Source organism: Neoarius graeffei, chromosome 6 (genome assembly GCF_027579695.1).
Source record: "Neoarius graeffei isolate fNeoGra1 chromosome 6, fNeoGra1.pri, whole genome shotgun sequence".
Lineage (NCBI taxonomy): Eukaryota > Metazoa > Chordata > Actinopteri > Siluriformes > Ariidae > Neoarius > Neoarius graeffei.
The window spans coordinates 49,484,441-49,501,379 of record NC_083574.1 but is presented as its reverse complement, the minus strand read 5'-3'; the positions used below and the strand labels follow the sequence as shown (position 1 = coordinate 49,501,379).

General features: G+C 42.9%; 1 protein-coding gene across 1 annotated transcript in view; it reads right to left on the bottom strand.

Annotated features, from left to right (window-relative positions):
• Positions 1-16,939, bottom strand: part of lrriq1 (leucine-rich repeats and IQ motif containing 1) — a 95,318-nt gene that overhangs the window by 18,096 nt on the left and 60,283 nt on the right. The window contains exons 18-23 of the mRNA XM_060924357.1: positions 14,910-15,084; positions 14,202-14,321; positions 10,346-10,435; positions 9,565-9,692; positions 251-322; positions 64-155 (exon numbers count right to left, since the gene is read on the bottom strand). Of these exons, the coding sequence (XP_060780340.1) occupies positions 64-155; positions 251-322; positions 9,565-9,692; positions 10,346-10,435; positions 14,202-14,321; positions 14,910-15,084 (677 nt within the window). The remainder of the gene's footprint in view (positions 1-63; positions 156-250; positions 323-9,564; positions 9,693-10,345; positions 10,436-14,201; positions 14,322-14,909; positions 15,085-16,939) is intronic.

The window sequence follows — 16,939 nt, the reverse complement described above, 5'->3', positions numbered from 1 at the left end:
GGTTATCTAAATAGCAAGAACAAAGAAAAAAGTTATACAAAACTGAAATGAAATGACAGTTACCTAGTAATTTTCTCTGATGCTGCTGTTTCCTGGCCTTCATCCTCTGAGCCCTCTTTAGCATAAGATGGGCAGTGGAGTCATTGTTAAAACCCCTGAAATAAAGGAACATGTCAAACCGTACGGCCTTCACTATGATTTTTTTTAAATCAAAAATTAACTCAAGGTAAATACATTTTTTTGCTGATACCATTCTTGCAGAATTTTTTCATATCTTGCGGATAAAGAACATTTTCCCAGTGTCAACGCTGGAGATTGCATTCTGAAATACACACAAAACACAATTTGTGAATAATTTATCAACTGCTGGGTTTCACGTGACGTCACATCCGCCTCATTAGTTATTCAAAACTTTAGCTGGTGGTCTACCAAAGCTCGGTTGACAAAGCGTTTGTACAGAGAAGGCGCATTGCTCGCATGAAAAACACCTTACGCTTGCGTTGTTTTAGGTTGTTCGAATCGATCAAACCATGAAACTGATAAAAGTTTCTTCAGGGTTCCCCGTGAACTAATAAAAAAAGGTGAATGAACACAGGATTTCACAAAAAGACGTCGAGAAAGGTGGCTTTTGAACCTCTCACTGAAATCAAAGGGAGCGGAGTTGAAGCATGCTCGAGTTTGCAGTGATTGCTTCATGAAAGGTTTGCATATCCCTCTCAACTATCGTTAGTGTTTTCCAAGTACTTTTCTTGCTATGTGTCGTTATTTTATGGTACTTTTTTTAGTCATGAAGCGCTAAAGTCCCCAGCTGTTTCTTTGTTTACTCCTCATAAAGTCCATATGGATGAAGCATATGGACTTTGTGAGGAGTAAACAAAGAAACATCTTGCGTGATGCTGTGGAAGACGGCTGGCTCTCCAGTAGCTCTGTAGTTTTTAGCTCTTTAAACCTCTTTTTTTTTACTTTTCTGCTCTTCTTACGAAGACATAGTGTGTTTTTCTTCATATCACATGGATATTTTTAACTTTAACATGCAACCAGGAGCCAGTTTTCTCACTTATTCGAGAGAGGAGCTGCTGGCCCTGAAAACAATGGGATGAGCTGGGATACGACACCCCATCCCAGCGGAGCTGAGGAGGAGACCCGGGGCTGCAAAGCCGGGGCTAAGCTAAAGGCTAGGCTAGCGGACAACCGGCGGCACTGCAAACCATCCATTCCCTCCGTTATCATGGGGAATGTGAACTCGCTGCCGAACAAGGTCAACGAGCTATCCGCACAGAACAACCAGCAGATTTACCGTGAGAGCAGCTTGTTTATCTTTACGGAGACATGGCTAACACATCTCGTACTGGATGCTAACGTGGACCTGCGGGGATTTACTGCTGTGAGAGCTGACAGAAACACTAAAGCATGCGGGAAAGGCAAAGGTGGGGGACTCAATCTACGTAAACAACCGCTGGTGTAACCCAGGACATATTATCTCCGTAAAGACAGTCTTATGTTGCCCGGACTTGGAGCTGCTAGCTGTTAGCCTGCGGCCATATTATCTGCCGAGGGAGTTCAGTCACATGATCACCATCTGTGTTTACATCCCTCCGAGGGCAGATGCAGCCACTGCATGTGAGAGGATTCACTCTGTCACAGCAAGGCTGCAGACACAGCACCCTGAGGCATTTATGATAATTTCTGGGGACTTTAATCACACTACTTTGGACTCTACTTTGGCTGCTTTTTACCAGGTTGTGGACTGTCCAACAAGGAACAACAAGACAATTGACTTGCTGTATGCTAATATGAAGGATGCACACAGAGTCACACCCTTCCCCCCACTAGGGAAGTCTGACCACAACCTGGTTCGTCTACAGCCGAAGTACACCCCCCTGGTCCAAAGGCAGCCTGGGACAAGTAGCTCCATCAGGAGGTGGTCCCCTGAAATGGAAGATGCCCTCAGAGACTGCTATGACACCACGGACTGGGATGTGCTGCTTAGCTCACACTGTGAGGATATAGAGGAGCTGACACACTGTCTGACAGATTACCTCAACTTCTGTGCAGACGTGGTCTCCCCCGCTAAGACTGTATGGTGTTACCCTAATAACAAGCCATGGGTAACACAGGAAGTCAAAGCTGTCGTCAACAGGAAGAAGGCCACCTTCAGGAGCAGGGACAGGGACGCGATGAAAGCAGCACAGCAGGAGGTGAAACGCTGCGTGAGGGAAGCTAAGGACAGCTACAGGAGAAAGGTGGAGCAGAAGCTGAAGGAGAACAGCATGAGGGAGGTCTGGGAAGGTGTGAAAACCATCACAGGCCACAACACAAAGACCAGAGTCATTGAGGGGACAGTGGAGAGGGCGAATGAGCTGAATGACTTCTTCAACCGGTTCAACCAGCCCACGTCCCCCCTCCCCCTCACTGCAGCCATCTCTCCTTTTTCCCTCAACATACCACCCCCCAGTCATCACAGCAGCACCCTCCTCCCCAACCTCAACACAGACTCCTCCATGCATCACTGCAGACCAGATTAGAGGTCAACTGAGGAAGCTTCACCCCAGGAAAGCAGCAGGCCCGGACAAGGTGTGTCCCCGACTACTGAAGACCTGCGCTGCTGAACTGGGTGAACCACTCCAATGCATCTTCAACCTCAGCCTGCAGCTGGGGAGAGTGCCCACCCTCTGGAAGACATCATGCATCGTTCCAGTTCCCAAGAAGAACCGGCCCAGCAAGCTGAACGACTTCCGACTGGTGGCACTCACTTCATATCTGATGAAGACATTTGAGTGGTTCTTCCTCAGCCTCCTCAGACCCCAGGTGCAACATGCCCAGGACTGTCTGCAGTTTGCGCACTGGGCAGGTGTTGGTGTGGAAGACGCCATCCTTTACCTGCTACACCAAGCCCACTCGCATCTGGATAAGGGAAATGGCACAGTAAGGATCCTCTTCTTAGACTTCTTGAGTGCCTTCAACACCATCCAGCCCCTTATGCTTCAGGACAAACTGAATAGGATGCGAGTGGACCCCTGCCTGGTCACCTGGATCTCCAGCTACTTCACCGACAGGCCACAGTACGTCAGGCTGAAGGACATCACATCTGACACTGTGATTAGCAGCACCGGAGCACCCCAGGGCACGGTGCTGGCCCCTCTTCTCTTCACCCTGTACACCGCAGACTTCTGCTACAACTTGGAGCTGTGTCACATTCAGAAGTTCGCCGATGACACAGCCATCATGGAGTGTATCAGGGATGACAGAGAGGAGGAGTATAGGAGCCTGGTGAGGGACTTTGCCGTTTGGTGCAACAGGAACCATCTGCAGCTCAACACCTCGAAGACCAAAGAGCTGGTCATTGACTTTGGGAGGTCCAGACCAAGGTCACGACCAGTTCTGATCGAGGGAGTCGAGGTGGAGGCTGTGGATTCCTACAAGTACCTTGGGCTGTAGCTGGACAGCAAGCTGATCTGGACTTGCAACACCAACCACTTGTACAGGAAGGGGCAGAGCAGGCTATACTTCCTGAGGAGGCTGCAGTCCTTTAACATCTGCAGGAAACTCCTGTGGATGTTCTATCAGTCCATGGTCGCCAGTGTCCTGTTTTACACCGTGGTGTGCTGGGGGGGTAGCATATCCAAGAAGGACACATCCAGGCTGGACAAACTGATCAGGAGGGCTGGCTCTGTGGTCGGCATGAAGCTGGACTCTCTGGTGACAGTGGCAGAGAAGAGGACTATGGACAAACTACTGAACATCATGGACGATGCCAGTCACCCTCTGCACACCGTCATCAGCAACCAGAGGAGCCTGTTCAGTGACAGAATGCTCCTTCCCAAGTGTAGGATTAACAGACTTAAAAACTCCTTTGTCCCTCATGCCATCAGACTGTACAACTCCTCTCTGGGGGGAGGGGGGGTAACAGGACGACAGAGGATGGGAAGGAGCAGTAGCTTAGCCTGACAAAAAGCAATACTGGACAATGTGCAATATAAATGTGCAATATAATGTGCAATACCTCTCCTGCTGGACTTCTTTTTCCTCCCCATATCTTATTTTTTATATTTGTATATGTAAATACTTAATTTAATTTATCTAGAAGTTTTCTCTATTTTCTATTCTCTGTTTATCCTGTAATGATGCTGCTGGAATTTTAATTTCCCTGAGGGAACCCTCCCAAAGGGATCAATAAAGTTCTATCTAATCTAATCTAGGTTGCGACAAAATTCTTACCCAGCCATACAGTTACAATGCGCCATGATCTCTTCTCCATCTTGTTTAACTAAGATCCAGGTCTTTAAAGGGGTTTCTGATGATCTTTGTAAATGATTTACCTGAGAGATAAGAGCCAACACAAGTGAGAATCAAGTGAACTGTTGTTTGTTTATACTTCAACTTGCAGCGCTTTGTTGTAAAGACGCAAATAAAAAGCTTAAAAAAAATACATGGGCAAAAACAATCCAGGATTTGTTTAGCAGCGATTTGATACCAAGGTCCTTTACCCAGACACATACAAAAAAGTTGTAAGCCTCCATACTCTTCCACACTTTAATCTGTTTTGCAGTGTAGAAGGACATCTGCAACACCAGATAGTTCGAGATGTCGGAGAACTCGACTGAAGGGTAGTTTTCGAGCTCATATGACAAATCCTTCTTTCCCAGACTGTAGGGGTCGATTCCATTGCACATACTGTAGCAATCTTCTGAATATATCTAAAGCGAGCAGTGGCTTCTAGATTACGAGCATACTCTGATAAGTTATCGCTAGTTGTTTACACTACGGCAGCCTTTAGACCAAGCTATTTCACTAAAACCGCTAAGAAAAGTCACGTGACTGAAACCCAGCAATACACAAGGTGTTAGTTTGGTGTTGCACCACCATAAGCTTTCAGAACAGCTTCAATATTTATTGATACAGATTGTATAAGTCTCTGCAACTGTACTGGTGGAATGAATGAAGATATTTGGGTGGCATGATGGTGCAGTGTCGCTTCACAGCAAGAAGGTTCCGGGTTCGAATCTCACGGCTGACGGGGGCCTCTCTGTGTGGCATTTGCATGTTCTTGTGTCTGCGTGGGTTTCCTCCCACAGTTCAGAGACATGCAGATTAGGTAAAAAAATACCCAGCCACTGAGGCTGTATAAGGCAGTGCAATCAGGTGAAATTTGGATTCACCTAGGTGATTCTAGATTTACCAAGGTGAATTAGGATTTAGGGTTTGGTGATCTAGTGGAATGTTTAATTTTGTTGCAACTGAATCCTCCATGTTGTAGTGGTAAAGTGGTGGACTTCAAAGCAGAAGGCCCCAAGTCCAATTCCTAGCAAGGACAGTAAAAAGTGAAAAAAGCAAATTAAATGAGATAGACAGAAAGACAAGTATATAAGTGTAATTCTGGGTAGAGAGGTATTCTTGGGTTTCAGTCACATGACTTTTCTTATCGATTTCACTTCCACTAAAACTGCTGGTGGTCAAGCAAACCAAAATGGCTGCCATAGTGCAAACCACTAGCGATAACTTATCAGAGTATACTAGTAATCTAGAAGCCACTACTCACTTTAGATATATTCAGAAGATTGCAGTGTGTAATGGAATTGACCCCTACAGTGTGGGAAAGAAGGATTTGTCATACGATCTCGTAAACTACCCTTCAGTTGAGTTCCCAGACATCTCGAACTATCTGGTGTTGCAGACATCCTTCTGCACCACAAAACAAATGAAAGCGTGTAGGAGTATAGAGGCTTACAACTTTTTTGTATGTGTCTGGGTAAAAGACCACGGTATCAAGTCGCTGCCGAATCAATCCTGTATTGTTTTTGCCTAAGTATTTTTTTAAGCTTTTCGTTCCTGTCTTTACAATGAAGCACTGCAAGTTGAAGTGTAAACAAACAACAGTTCGCTTGATTCTTACTTGTGTTGGCTCTTATCTCTCAGGTAAATCATTCACAAAGATCATCAGAAACCCCTTTAAAGACCTGGATCTTAGTTAAACAAGACGGAGAAGTGATCACGGCGCATTGTAACTGTATGGCTGGGTAAGAATTTTGTTGCGACCTTCATGCATATGGACTTTATTATTTGTGGTTGTTTTGATCACATGCACTTGCTGAAAGACTTGTTGAAAAGACCGTTATGACACCCTGTTAAAGAAAGTGAGACGTGCTGTTTTCAGTATGGCAGCCATTGAGTAAATAAAGAAACAGCTGGGGATTTTAGCGCTTCGTGACTAAAAAAAATTTACCGTAAAATAATGACACATAGCAAGAAAAGTACTTGGAAAACACTAACGACAGCTGAGAGGGAGATACAAACCTTTCACCAAGCGATCACTGCAAACTCAAGCATGCTTCAACTCGGCTCCCTTCGATTTCAGTGAGAGGTTTAAAAGCCACCTTTCTCAACGTCTTTTTGTGAAATCCTGTGTTCATTCACCCTTTTTTATTAGTTCACGGAGAACCTTGAAGAAATTTTTATGAGTTTCACGGTTTGATTGATTCGAACAACCTAAAACAACGCAAGCGTAAGGCATTTTTCATGCGAGCAATGCACCTTCTCCGTACAAATGCTTTGTCAACTGAGTTTTGGTAGACCACCAGATAAAGTTTTGAACAACTAATGAGGCAGATGTGACGCCACGTGAAACCCAAGAATAGGAGTATAGAAGATAGAAAGGGGGTGGGGTAAATGAGAAATGAGGGGGAAAGATGAATAGAAAGTGGTTGTTGAAGTGTTCTCATCCTTTTATGACATCCCGCCCCCACCAAAAAAAATAAAAAATGCCTTTTAAGAATGTCGACCTAATTCACCTAAATAAATACAGTGGGGCAAAAAAGTATTTAGTCAGTCACCAATTGTGCAAGTTCTCCCACTTAAAAAGATGAGAGAGGCCTGTAATTTTCATCATAGGTACACTTCAACTATGAGAGACAGAATGGGGGGAAAGAATCCAGGAAATCACATTGTAGGATTTTTAATGAATTAATTGGTAAATTCCTCGGTAAAATAAGTATTTGGTCACCTACAAACAAGCAAGATTTCTGGCTCTCACAGACCTGTAACTACTTCTTTAAGAGGCTCCTCTGTCCTCCACTCGTTACCTGTATTAATGGCACCTGTTTGAACTCGTTATCAGTATAAAAGACACCTGTCCACAACCTCAAACAGTCACACTCCAAACTCCACTATGGCCAAGACCAAAGAGCTGTCAAAGGACACCAGAAACAAAATTGTAGACCTGCACCAGGCTGGGAAGACTGAATCTGCAATAGGTAAGCAGCTTGGTGTGAAGAAATCAACTGTGGGAGCAATTATTAGAAAATGGAAGACATACAAGACCACTGATAATCTTCCTTGATCTGGGGCTCCACGCAAGATCTCACCCTGTGGGGTCAAAATGATCACAAGAACGGTGAGCAAAAATCCCAGAACCACACGGGGGGACCTAGTGAATGACCTGCAGAGAGCTGGGACCAAAGTAACAAAGGCTACCATCAGTAACACACTACGCCACCAGGGACTCAAATCCTGCAGTGCCAGACGTGTCCCCCTGCTTAAGCCAGTACATGTCCAGGCCTGTCTGAAGTTTGCTAGAGAGCATTTGGATGATCCAGAAGAGGATTGGGAGAATGTCATATGGTCAGATGAAACCAAAATAGAACTTTTTGGTAAAAACTCAACTTGTCGTGTTTGGAGGAGAAAGAATGCTGAGTTGCATCCAAAGAACACCATACCTACTGTGAAGCATGGGGGTGGAAGCATCATGCTTTGGGGCTGTTTTTCTGCAAAGGGACCAGGACGACTGATCCGTGTAAAGGAAAGAATGAATGGGGCCATGTATCGTGAGATTTTGAGTGAAAACCTCCTTCCATCAGCAAGGGCATTGAAGATGAAACGTGGCTGGGTCTTTCAGCATGACAATGATCCCAAACACACCGCCCAGGCAATGAAGGAGCGGCTTCGTAAGAAGCATTTCAAGGTCCTGGAGTGGCCTAGCCAGTCTCCAGATCTCAACCCCATAGAAAATCTTTGGAGGCAATTGAAAGTCCGTGTTGCCCAGCGACAGCCCCAAAACATCACTGCTCTAGAGGAGATCTGCATGGAGGAATGGGCCAAAATACCAGCAACAGTGTGTGAAAACCTTGTGAAGACTTACAGAAAACGTTTGACCTCTGTCATTGCCAACAAAGGGTACCGGTATATAACAAAGTATTGAGATGAACTTTTTGTTATTGACCAAATACTAATTTTCCACCATAATTTGCAAATAAATTCTTTAAAAATCAGACAATGTGATTTTCTGGATTTCTTTCTCATTTTGTCTCTCATAGTTGAGGTATACCTATGATGAAAATTACAGGCCTCTCTCATCTTTTTAAGTGGGAGAACTTGCACAATTGGTGACTGACTAAATACTTTTTTGCCTCACTGTAAATCCAGATTCACCTGAATTCAAAAATCACCTGTAACACATACTTAATGCCGGTCCCAAGCCCAGATAGATTAGGGCCATTTGCATCAGGAAGGGCATCCGATGTAAAACCTATGCCAAATCAAAGGGGTTGAAAATCAATTGGGGCTTCGCCCTGTATTCTTCCCATGTCACAAACTGTGTGAACTATGTGATGAATCAAACTATTCCCTCAGTTGCTGTTCTGATGAAGGTGGTGGAAATCACTGTCTAATACATCAGTCTAAAATCTCTCTCGTAGGTCTATATAGCATATGATTCACATCATTTTTATCAAACTATTTTGCGAGCCCTCGTGCAATGTAGATGTAGGCGTGTTCATCCTGGAAGAGATCACCAGGATAGAAAAGTTTCTTCATAGGTTAAAAATGATCAGTCAGAATAACTTTGTACTGATTTGCAGAGAGCTTTCCATCTACGGGGATAAGTGGAGGCCAGCCATACCAGTTCGACCCATAGGTCTAAACGTAGAGCTTACTTTCTTCACTTTCGATCGAAACACAGCTGAAGCTTCTAATAATGAACCCTCTTTCAGAGTCACTTGGATTTTGCCATCTTCGGTTAAAATGAGGCCAACTGGGCCTGATTAGCATTTCATACATACCACAAGAGCATGGCAGGTTCTTCATAGGATGTTAATTGCTTAATTGTATCATACAGTACAACTTTCTAGAAGAATCTTTTCACTCATTTATTCAGGTTTCTCTTATAATTAGGTAACAGCACTCAGCATAGACCAAACTGAACAGGCATACTTATTATAGACTTTTTATATATTACCTGCCCTCTCTAAAACTACCCCCATAAAAGGAAATTTAATAAAAGCACATTAGTTTGTACTTGATGTTATTTAAAAAAAAAAACTGGCACAATGTACAACACAAATCAGCACAAACAAATGATACAACTTTGGTTAGATATTTGATTTGGTTTTGACTTGAGTGGGGTTTAATGTACCATGACGTGGCTCTCAGCCATTAAATTACACTGGAATATATCCATTATAACCTCTCAGATTACCACAAATTATACGACATGACATCTAATTCAATTTCTTTTTAGATGCGGTGACATTATTTATTTATTTATTTATTTATTTTTACAGAGGCGTTTACCTGGTGCTTGGATCAGGTGACTGACTCCGCTCTGACACTGGTGCTTCCTCATCGCTAATCCAGGCCTGTCTGGGCTTCCATGGCTGCACAGATGCACTCTTATGAAGCTCAGGCAGAGGAAGCAGAGGCTAAAAAAATATCCAACAAAACATATCGTTAATATGATCTTCATGATCTGACACTATAATATCCTGTTTCACTGACGAGATAAGGAATGCGGCTCCATATTTCAAGAAATGTCCCGTCTTTTTATGTAATCCTTAATCTCAAATCATTAGGTAAAAAATAAAATCGATCAAATCCTATCATCATGCACCATCTTTTCCTCAGAATTAAGGTTATTACATTAAGCATTAAGTTTTATCCTCTAGAGCCCTAGCAGCTGCATATGGAATGTGTCTTTCTTTTTTTTTGTATGGCTTATTCTCGAATCATGAAGTGAAGAAAGATGAAAATCATCCTGATGTTAACATCTGCTGCTTAAACAGCCAGTTAAATTCCTTCTTCATGCACCATATTTTGAGCTCTATATTTTTCTGAACTTTACCGTTATTGCATTAGGCATTAAGATGCTCCGTTCTAGCAGCTGCACTGCTTCATAGCTCAGCTACTGTGATGCTGATGGCTTGGTTGAAAAATGACATCTGCTGATTCAAAGGAAGTTTAAAGCGGTGTAGAGCGTAATGGTGTTTTTGGAGCTAATAAATTTGATGATTAATTACCCAGAGGTTCTTGGATTGGGTTGGCCCACAGACAGTGGGAGGGCTTCACAGCCTGTTACCTTTGGCAGCGGCAGCTCTTCTGAATACGGCAGCACTGAGGACGGTGACATGTCAGGATTCAGAGCAATCCAGTCCCTCTCTATGGCTTCCTATTCAGAACACATGTCCAACTTGTGAGTACTGAAATAGAAGCTTATTTCTCAGAGAATGCGTCAGCATCTTCTTGAGAACGGTACTGATGACAAAGTGCATCCTGTTACTGTGTTTATTGCTTCAAAGCAAGCAGTAAATCAGATTAGCTTAAAAGTGTAACATTCACTGATGTGTTATCTGAGTGAAACATTAAAGCCCTTTATGACATGGATGACAAACGACTAATTGTTAAACCGCATTTACAAAATGAAAAAAAATTCCTAAGAAATTTAAGAAGTTGAAGTTCAGCTAAAAAAACACTTCATATATAAGGAATAAAACATTTGGGATTGTGCTCTTGCAGGCACGTAATCAACAACAAGGTTACTCTTACCACTCTGTCACTATGTTACCACAACTATTAAATTACATTAATTGCATTTAGCAGACACTATTCTCCAGAGCGACGTGCAACATACCCAGAGCAGCCTGAGGAACAGTTGGAGGTTAGGTACCTTGCTCAAGGGTACTTCAGCCATTCCTGCTGGTCCAGGGAATCGAACCAGCGACCATTTGGTCACAAAGTGGCTTCTCTAACCTTTAGGCTTGTACTACTCGAGTCCAGGACTCGGACTCGAGTCCGACTCGTGCCCTAATTTTAAGGACTCGTGACTTGACTTGGACTTGAGCATTGATGACTTGGACTAGTGCATTAACTGCATTTGGACTCGTAAATTGAAGACGAGGGCTTGGATTTTTTCTTTATTTTTTATAACATGCCATAATAATTTGGCAAAGGATATTTATATCTACATTAATTTTTATACTAATTTCGTGCAAGAGAATGCACCTTCAACTGTTCATACAGTATGTCATGTTCAGGAACAAGCTAACATTAATGGCGCTAAAATGCCTGGAGAGAAGCCCCTAGGATTGTCTGCTTTGCTTATACAGACTTTTCGTGCAGTGGGAAAAAATGCACTGCTGTGTGCTGCATATGTAGAAGAACTATCAAAGAGACGACGGGGACAACCTCGAACTTCAATCGTCATTTAGCAAGACTCCACCCAGAGAAGTAAGGCTACGTTTACATTAGACCGTATCTGTCTCGTTTTCTTCGCGGATGCACTGTCCGTTTACATTAAACCGCCTGGAAACGCCGGGAAACGGGAATCCGCCAGGGTCCACGTATTCAATCCAGATCGTGTCTGATCCGGTGCTGTGTAAACATTGAGGATACACGGATACGCTGTGCTGAGCTCTAGCTGGCGTCTCATTGGACAACGTCACTGTGACATCCACCTTCCTGATTCGCTGGCGTTGGTCATGTGACGCGACTGCTGAAAAACGGCGCGGACTTCCGCCTTGTATCACCTTTCATTAAAGAGTATAAAAGTATGAAAATACTGCAAATACTGATGCAAATACTGCCCATTGTGTAGTTATGATTGTCTTTAGGCTTGCCATCCTTCCACTTGCAAGTAGTAAGTGATATGTGCTGGGATCACACACACAGCGGCTCAGTCCCAAATCACTGCTTGTGCACTTCACTCGCGCGCTCTGTGAGCTGCGCAGGGCCGGAGTGCGCACCCTCCAGAGGGCACTCGCTGTTCAGGGCGGAGTGATTTGGAGCGCAGGATGCCTGCGGAGCCGAGCGTATCCGTGTATTGGCGTCGCTGTGTGCACGCAAATCGTGTATTGGCGTTGCTGTGTGCACACTAATCGTTTTAAAAACGTTAATCTGATGATCCGCTGATACGGTCTAATGTAAACATGGGCAAAGTGACATGCTACGTTGATAGCGGGGCTTGCTGAGCGATTAACTAGCTAGTGTTAACCCTCTCTCATGTTATTTGCCCTATTGATAGTGGGCGGGGCTTGCTGAGCGATGAACAAGCGTTTTATCTGTAGCCTATTAACTAAAATGGGGCAGTCAAGCAGTAACGTTAGTCCAACACAGTAGCAGAGACGGTTTCACATAAAGGCAGCAACAGCCACCGTCAAATGGTGCGGTTGGAGTCTTGTTCTCAGACTCAACTCGAAATTTTCTTTCATGACTTGGACTTGATTCGGACTTGAACACTGGGGACTCGAGACTGGACTCAGCCTCGAGGTTTAGTGACTCGACTACAACACTGCCTATTACCTTCTTGTATCACCCCAAAGATGATTATTAGCCATTAACAGCACATCACAGTGTTTTATCTCTCTTACACCACAGCAATTTCTTATTTATTTAAGACTGGCACTTCACACTTTTTATCCATTCATAGTTACGTTAAATGTTGTGGAACATCTATGAAACAAGTTAGCTCTTGTTATCATTTACGTTATAGCAGCTATAAGCAGCCATTCTCTCAACAGATTTTTTACTGCAGGACAGATATTTGAATCAAACTTTTAAAAAAGATGGTAATTCAGCACAAAAAAAAAAACAAAACCCTCCCACGCTGACCCAAGTATGTTTCCCACTTTTCTCCTGCACTCTCAAAGACAAAAGTTGTCATGTTACCAAGAAATTATGAATGCTTCAAAGCTTTGTTATAAAGCTGGACACCAGAGACTCCTTCCAGTAATGCTAAATAAATGTCTCCTTGCAGAAAGTGTCACCATTTCAATAATTAAACATGATTTTTTAAAAATCCGTTTATGAGGAATGTCTGATATGCCTGTGTCAATTAGCTCTTACTGTCCAGGGTGTCCCAAAAGTTCAACATGTAAGGGGTAATGTATACTTTTCTACTTTTTACAGATCATGATGCATCTGAGCAAAGAAGAACGGCTCTGAATAATCCTACTCATAGGAATTAATTTATTGTGGAAAAAATAGTGGACATGTTGAACAAGTTTTGTAAATAAAAACTTTTGTTTTGCTCATCATTACTTTTCTTCTATAATGCCAGACTTATAAGACACCCTAGAAATGATAGCATATTGGAGAAATTTCGCAACACGTTCTGACTAACCAGAAGTGAGAATTCAATAGAGCTGTGGTATACTGTAAATATGGACACTTTATAGCCAAACGATTGGGGACACCTGACCATCATACCCATACTGTATGTTCTTGTTGAACATTCCATCCTTGATTTTGCTGTTATAATAAGCTCCACTCATCTGGGAAGGCTTTCCACTAGATTCTGGAACGTGGCTGTGGGGATTTGTGCTCATTCAGCAACAAGAGCATTAGTGAGGTCAGGCACTGATGTTGGGGGAGGAGGCTTGGGGTGCAGTCATCCCTAAGGTGCAGTTCATCCCAAAGGTGTTCAGTGCGGTTGAGGTCAGGGCTCTGAACAGGACGCTCGGGTTCTTCCACACCATTATAATGCTGGAATAGACTTGGGCCTCTAGTTCCAGTGAAGGGAAATCTTAATGCTACAGCATACAAAGGTATCCTATACAACTGTGTGCTTCCAGCTTTGTGGTAACAGATTAGGGAAGAACCAGATTGTTGCATAATGGTCAGGTGTCCACAAACTTTTGGTTCGGTACATCATAGACATCTGCTCTGTTGCCCTGTTATGGATGCATGAAGTTATGCACAGCAAAAACAATGAGGCAGAGGATATAAGAGTCAGCGAGTGATATTACACAACGAAACAGCTACGCACTGCCTCCGCTGCTCATTCTGAGTTTTGTTTGTCTACAGCTAATTGCTAATAACAACTCCCCACCTCCATGCTACGGCTGCTAGTGAAGGGTGCCGTCAGAGTCACAGCACAAGCCATCCATCTGTGTACTGATTTCACAGCTATGACAAAAACACTGCGACTCTGTTCCTACCTCATCAAAAATGAATTCATCCATGTCCACCTCCTGAAAGGCCTCATCTCCTTCTGATATCTGGGTGAGCATGAGAGCACGACTCAGCCTCTTCCGTAACATGTAGCCCCTCCATACTGCCTGCAGGGGCGAATGCACAGGTCCATGAATCACACGCAAACGTAAATATTGTGTGTTATCCCATTAGGAAGATAAAACATGTTAACCTCTGTTTAATTGCCCCGCGGTCTGCTGTTTGAACTTTCAGTGACTTAAGCAGTATAAGATAAATGGAACACCAGGACACCCGTAAATTTCTATATTCCCCATGGACTGGGGTGGGGTGGGGTGGGGGGAGACTTAAGAACAGTACAGATCAGAATCCAAGCGCTCCCACTTCACCAAAGCACTCAAATCTGATTCATCTTTTTTTTTTTACTCTGTCAAATCCTTGGGGACTCATCAACCATGAGTAGCACAGGGAAAATCTGTCTCAGAAGTTATGTGAGCAAAGTACAGCCTGCTTCCAAAAGAACCATCTCACTATTCAAAACAAGCCCGTGGCAGTAATAGTGTAATGAAGATGATTTAATTTTATTCCAGCTTTCTTTACATTCATGAAACGAGGAATTGAAAACACCTTTCAGAAGTGTATCACTGCACAAATCCTGTCTGATCAGAAACACGCGTAAACTACAGCAACTTCTCTTCTCGCTAAGTAAGCCATACCTGAATGACAGTGGCAGCGTAGTCCTTATTAAGACACCCGGGCCTGGTTTTGCAGGATTTCACTTCTCTTTGAAGACTCAATCTTGCATGAGCTTTTGCAGGTGGCTCTAAATGGCCCGTGCATCTCCTCTGTCTGTATTCACGCCAGCAGCGCTGGATCACCGTAACTGCCACTCTGAATAACAGCAAAGAAAGTCATTATGGATGATATAAGGCTGAAAGATTATGGGTGACTAAATATATGTGTATATATTAAGTCACAAATCAAATGAATTTATCAGCAGTCAACTGCGGGATAAGGACAAGCTGAAGATTGTAGGTCATGTGAGAGTGATTTAAAGATAACTCATGGAGAATGGAACATTTCTGTGAAAGGAAGAAAGGAGCGTTTTTAAATTATGTATACGGTACTACCTATGAAGTTTAGATGTGATTACAACAGACAATCATTTTCCTGTACTGAAATATGGACAAAAAAAATTGTTTCCTCAAAATTCACTTATAATGGAAGTCTCAGGGCAGTTGCTTAATTTTGAATTTTGACTATAGGACACAAAACTTTAAGTTACAACTCTTACACTCCAACAATTAAAAAAAATAAAATCTAAGGATGAGACAGACATAAGAGAATATTTTGCTAAAGCTGTTCTTATATAATTTTATCCAACTTTCAACACGTTCAACAATTGCGTATAGAGGAAAAAATAAAAGCAAATCCTACCCTCTCAAAATAGCGCAATCTTTTAAAAGCTGAAAAATTGAATAATAATTTACAACCCCGATTCCAAAAAAGTTGGGACAAAGTACAAATTGTAAATAAAAACGGAATGGAATGATGTGGAAGTTTCAAAATTCCATATTTTATTTCAGAATAGAACATAGATGACATATCAAATGTTTAAACTGAGAAAATGTATCATTTAAAGAGAAAAATTAGGTGATTTTAAATTTCATGACAACAACACATCTCAAAAAAGTTGGGACAAGGCCATGTTTACCACTGTGAGACATCCCCTTTTCTCTTTACAACAGTCTGTAAACGTCTGGGGACTGAGGAGACAAGTTGCTCAAGTTTAGGGATAGGAATGTTAATCCATTCTTGTCTAATGTAGGATTCTAGTTGCTCAACTGTCTTAGGTCTTTTTTGTCATATCTTTCGTTTTATGATGCACCAAATGTTTTCTATGGGTGAAAGATCTGGACTGCAGGCTGGCCAGTTCAGTACCCGGACCCTTCTTCTACGCAGCCATGATGCTGTAATTGATGCAGTATGTGGTTTGGCATTGTCATGTTGGAAAATGCAAGGTCTTCCCTGAAAGAGACGTCGTCTGGATGGGAGCATATGTTGCTCTAGAACCTGGATATACCTTTCAGCATTGATGGTGTCTTTCCAGATGTGTAAGCTGCCCATGCCACATGCACTAATGCAACCCCATACCATCAGAGATGCAGGCTTCTGAACTGAGCGCTGATAACAACTTGGGTCTTCCTTCTCCTCTTTAGTCCGAATGACACGGCGTCCCTGATTTCCATAAAGAGCTTCAAATTTTGATTCGTCTGACCACAGAACAGTTTTCCACTTTGCCACAGTCCATTTTAAATGAGCCTTGGCCCAGAGAAGACGTCTGCGCTTCTGGATCATGTTTAGATACGGCTTCTTCTTTGAACTATTGAGTTTTAGCTGGCAACAGCGGATGGCACGGTGAATTGTGTTCACAGATAATGTTCTCTGGAAATATTCCTGAGCCCATTTTGTGATTTCCAATACAGAAGCATGCCTGTATGTGATGCAGTGCTGTCTAAGGGCCCGAAGATCATGGGCACGCAATATGGTTTTCCGGCCTTGACCCTTACGCACAGAGATTCTTCCAGATTCTCTGAATCTTTTGATGATATTATGCACTGTAGATGATGATATGTTCAAACTCTTTGCAATTTTACACTGTCGAACTCCTTTCTGATATTGCTCCACTATTTGTTGGTGCAGAATTAGGGGGATTGGTGATCCCCTTCCCATCTTTACTTCTGAG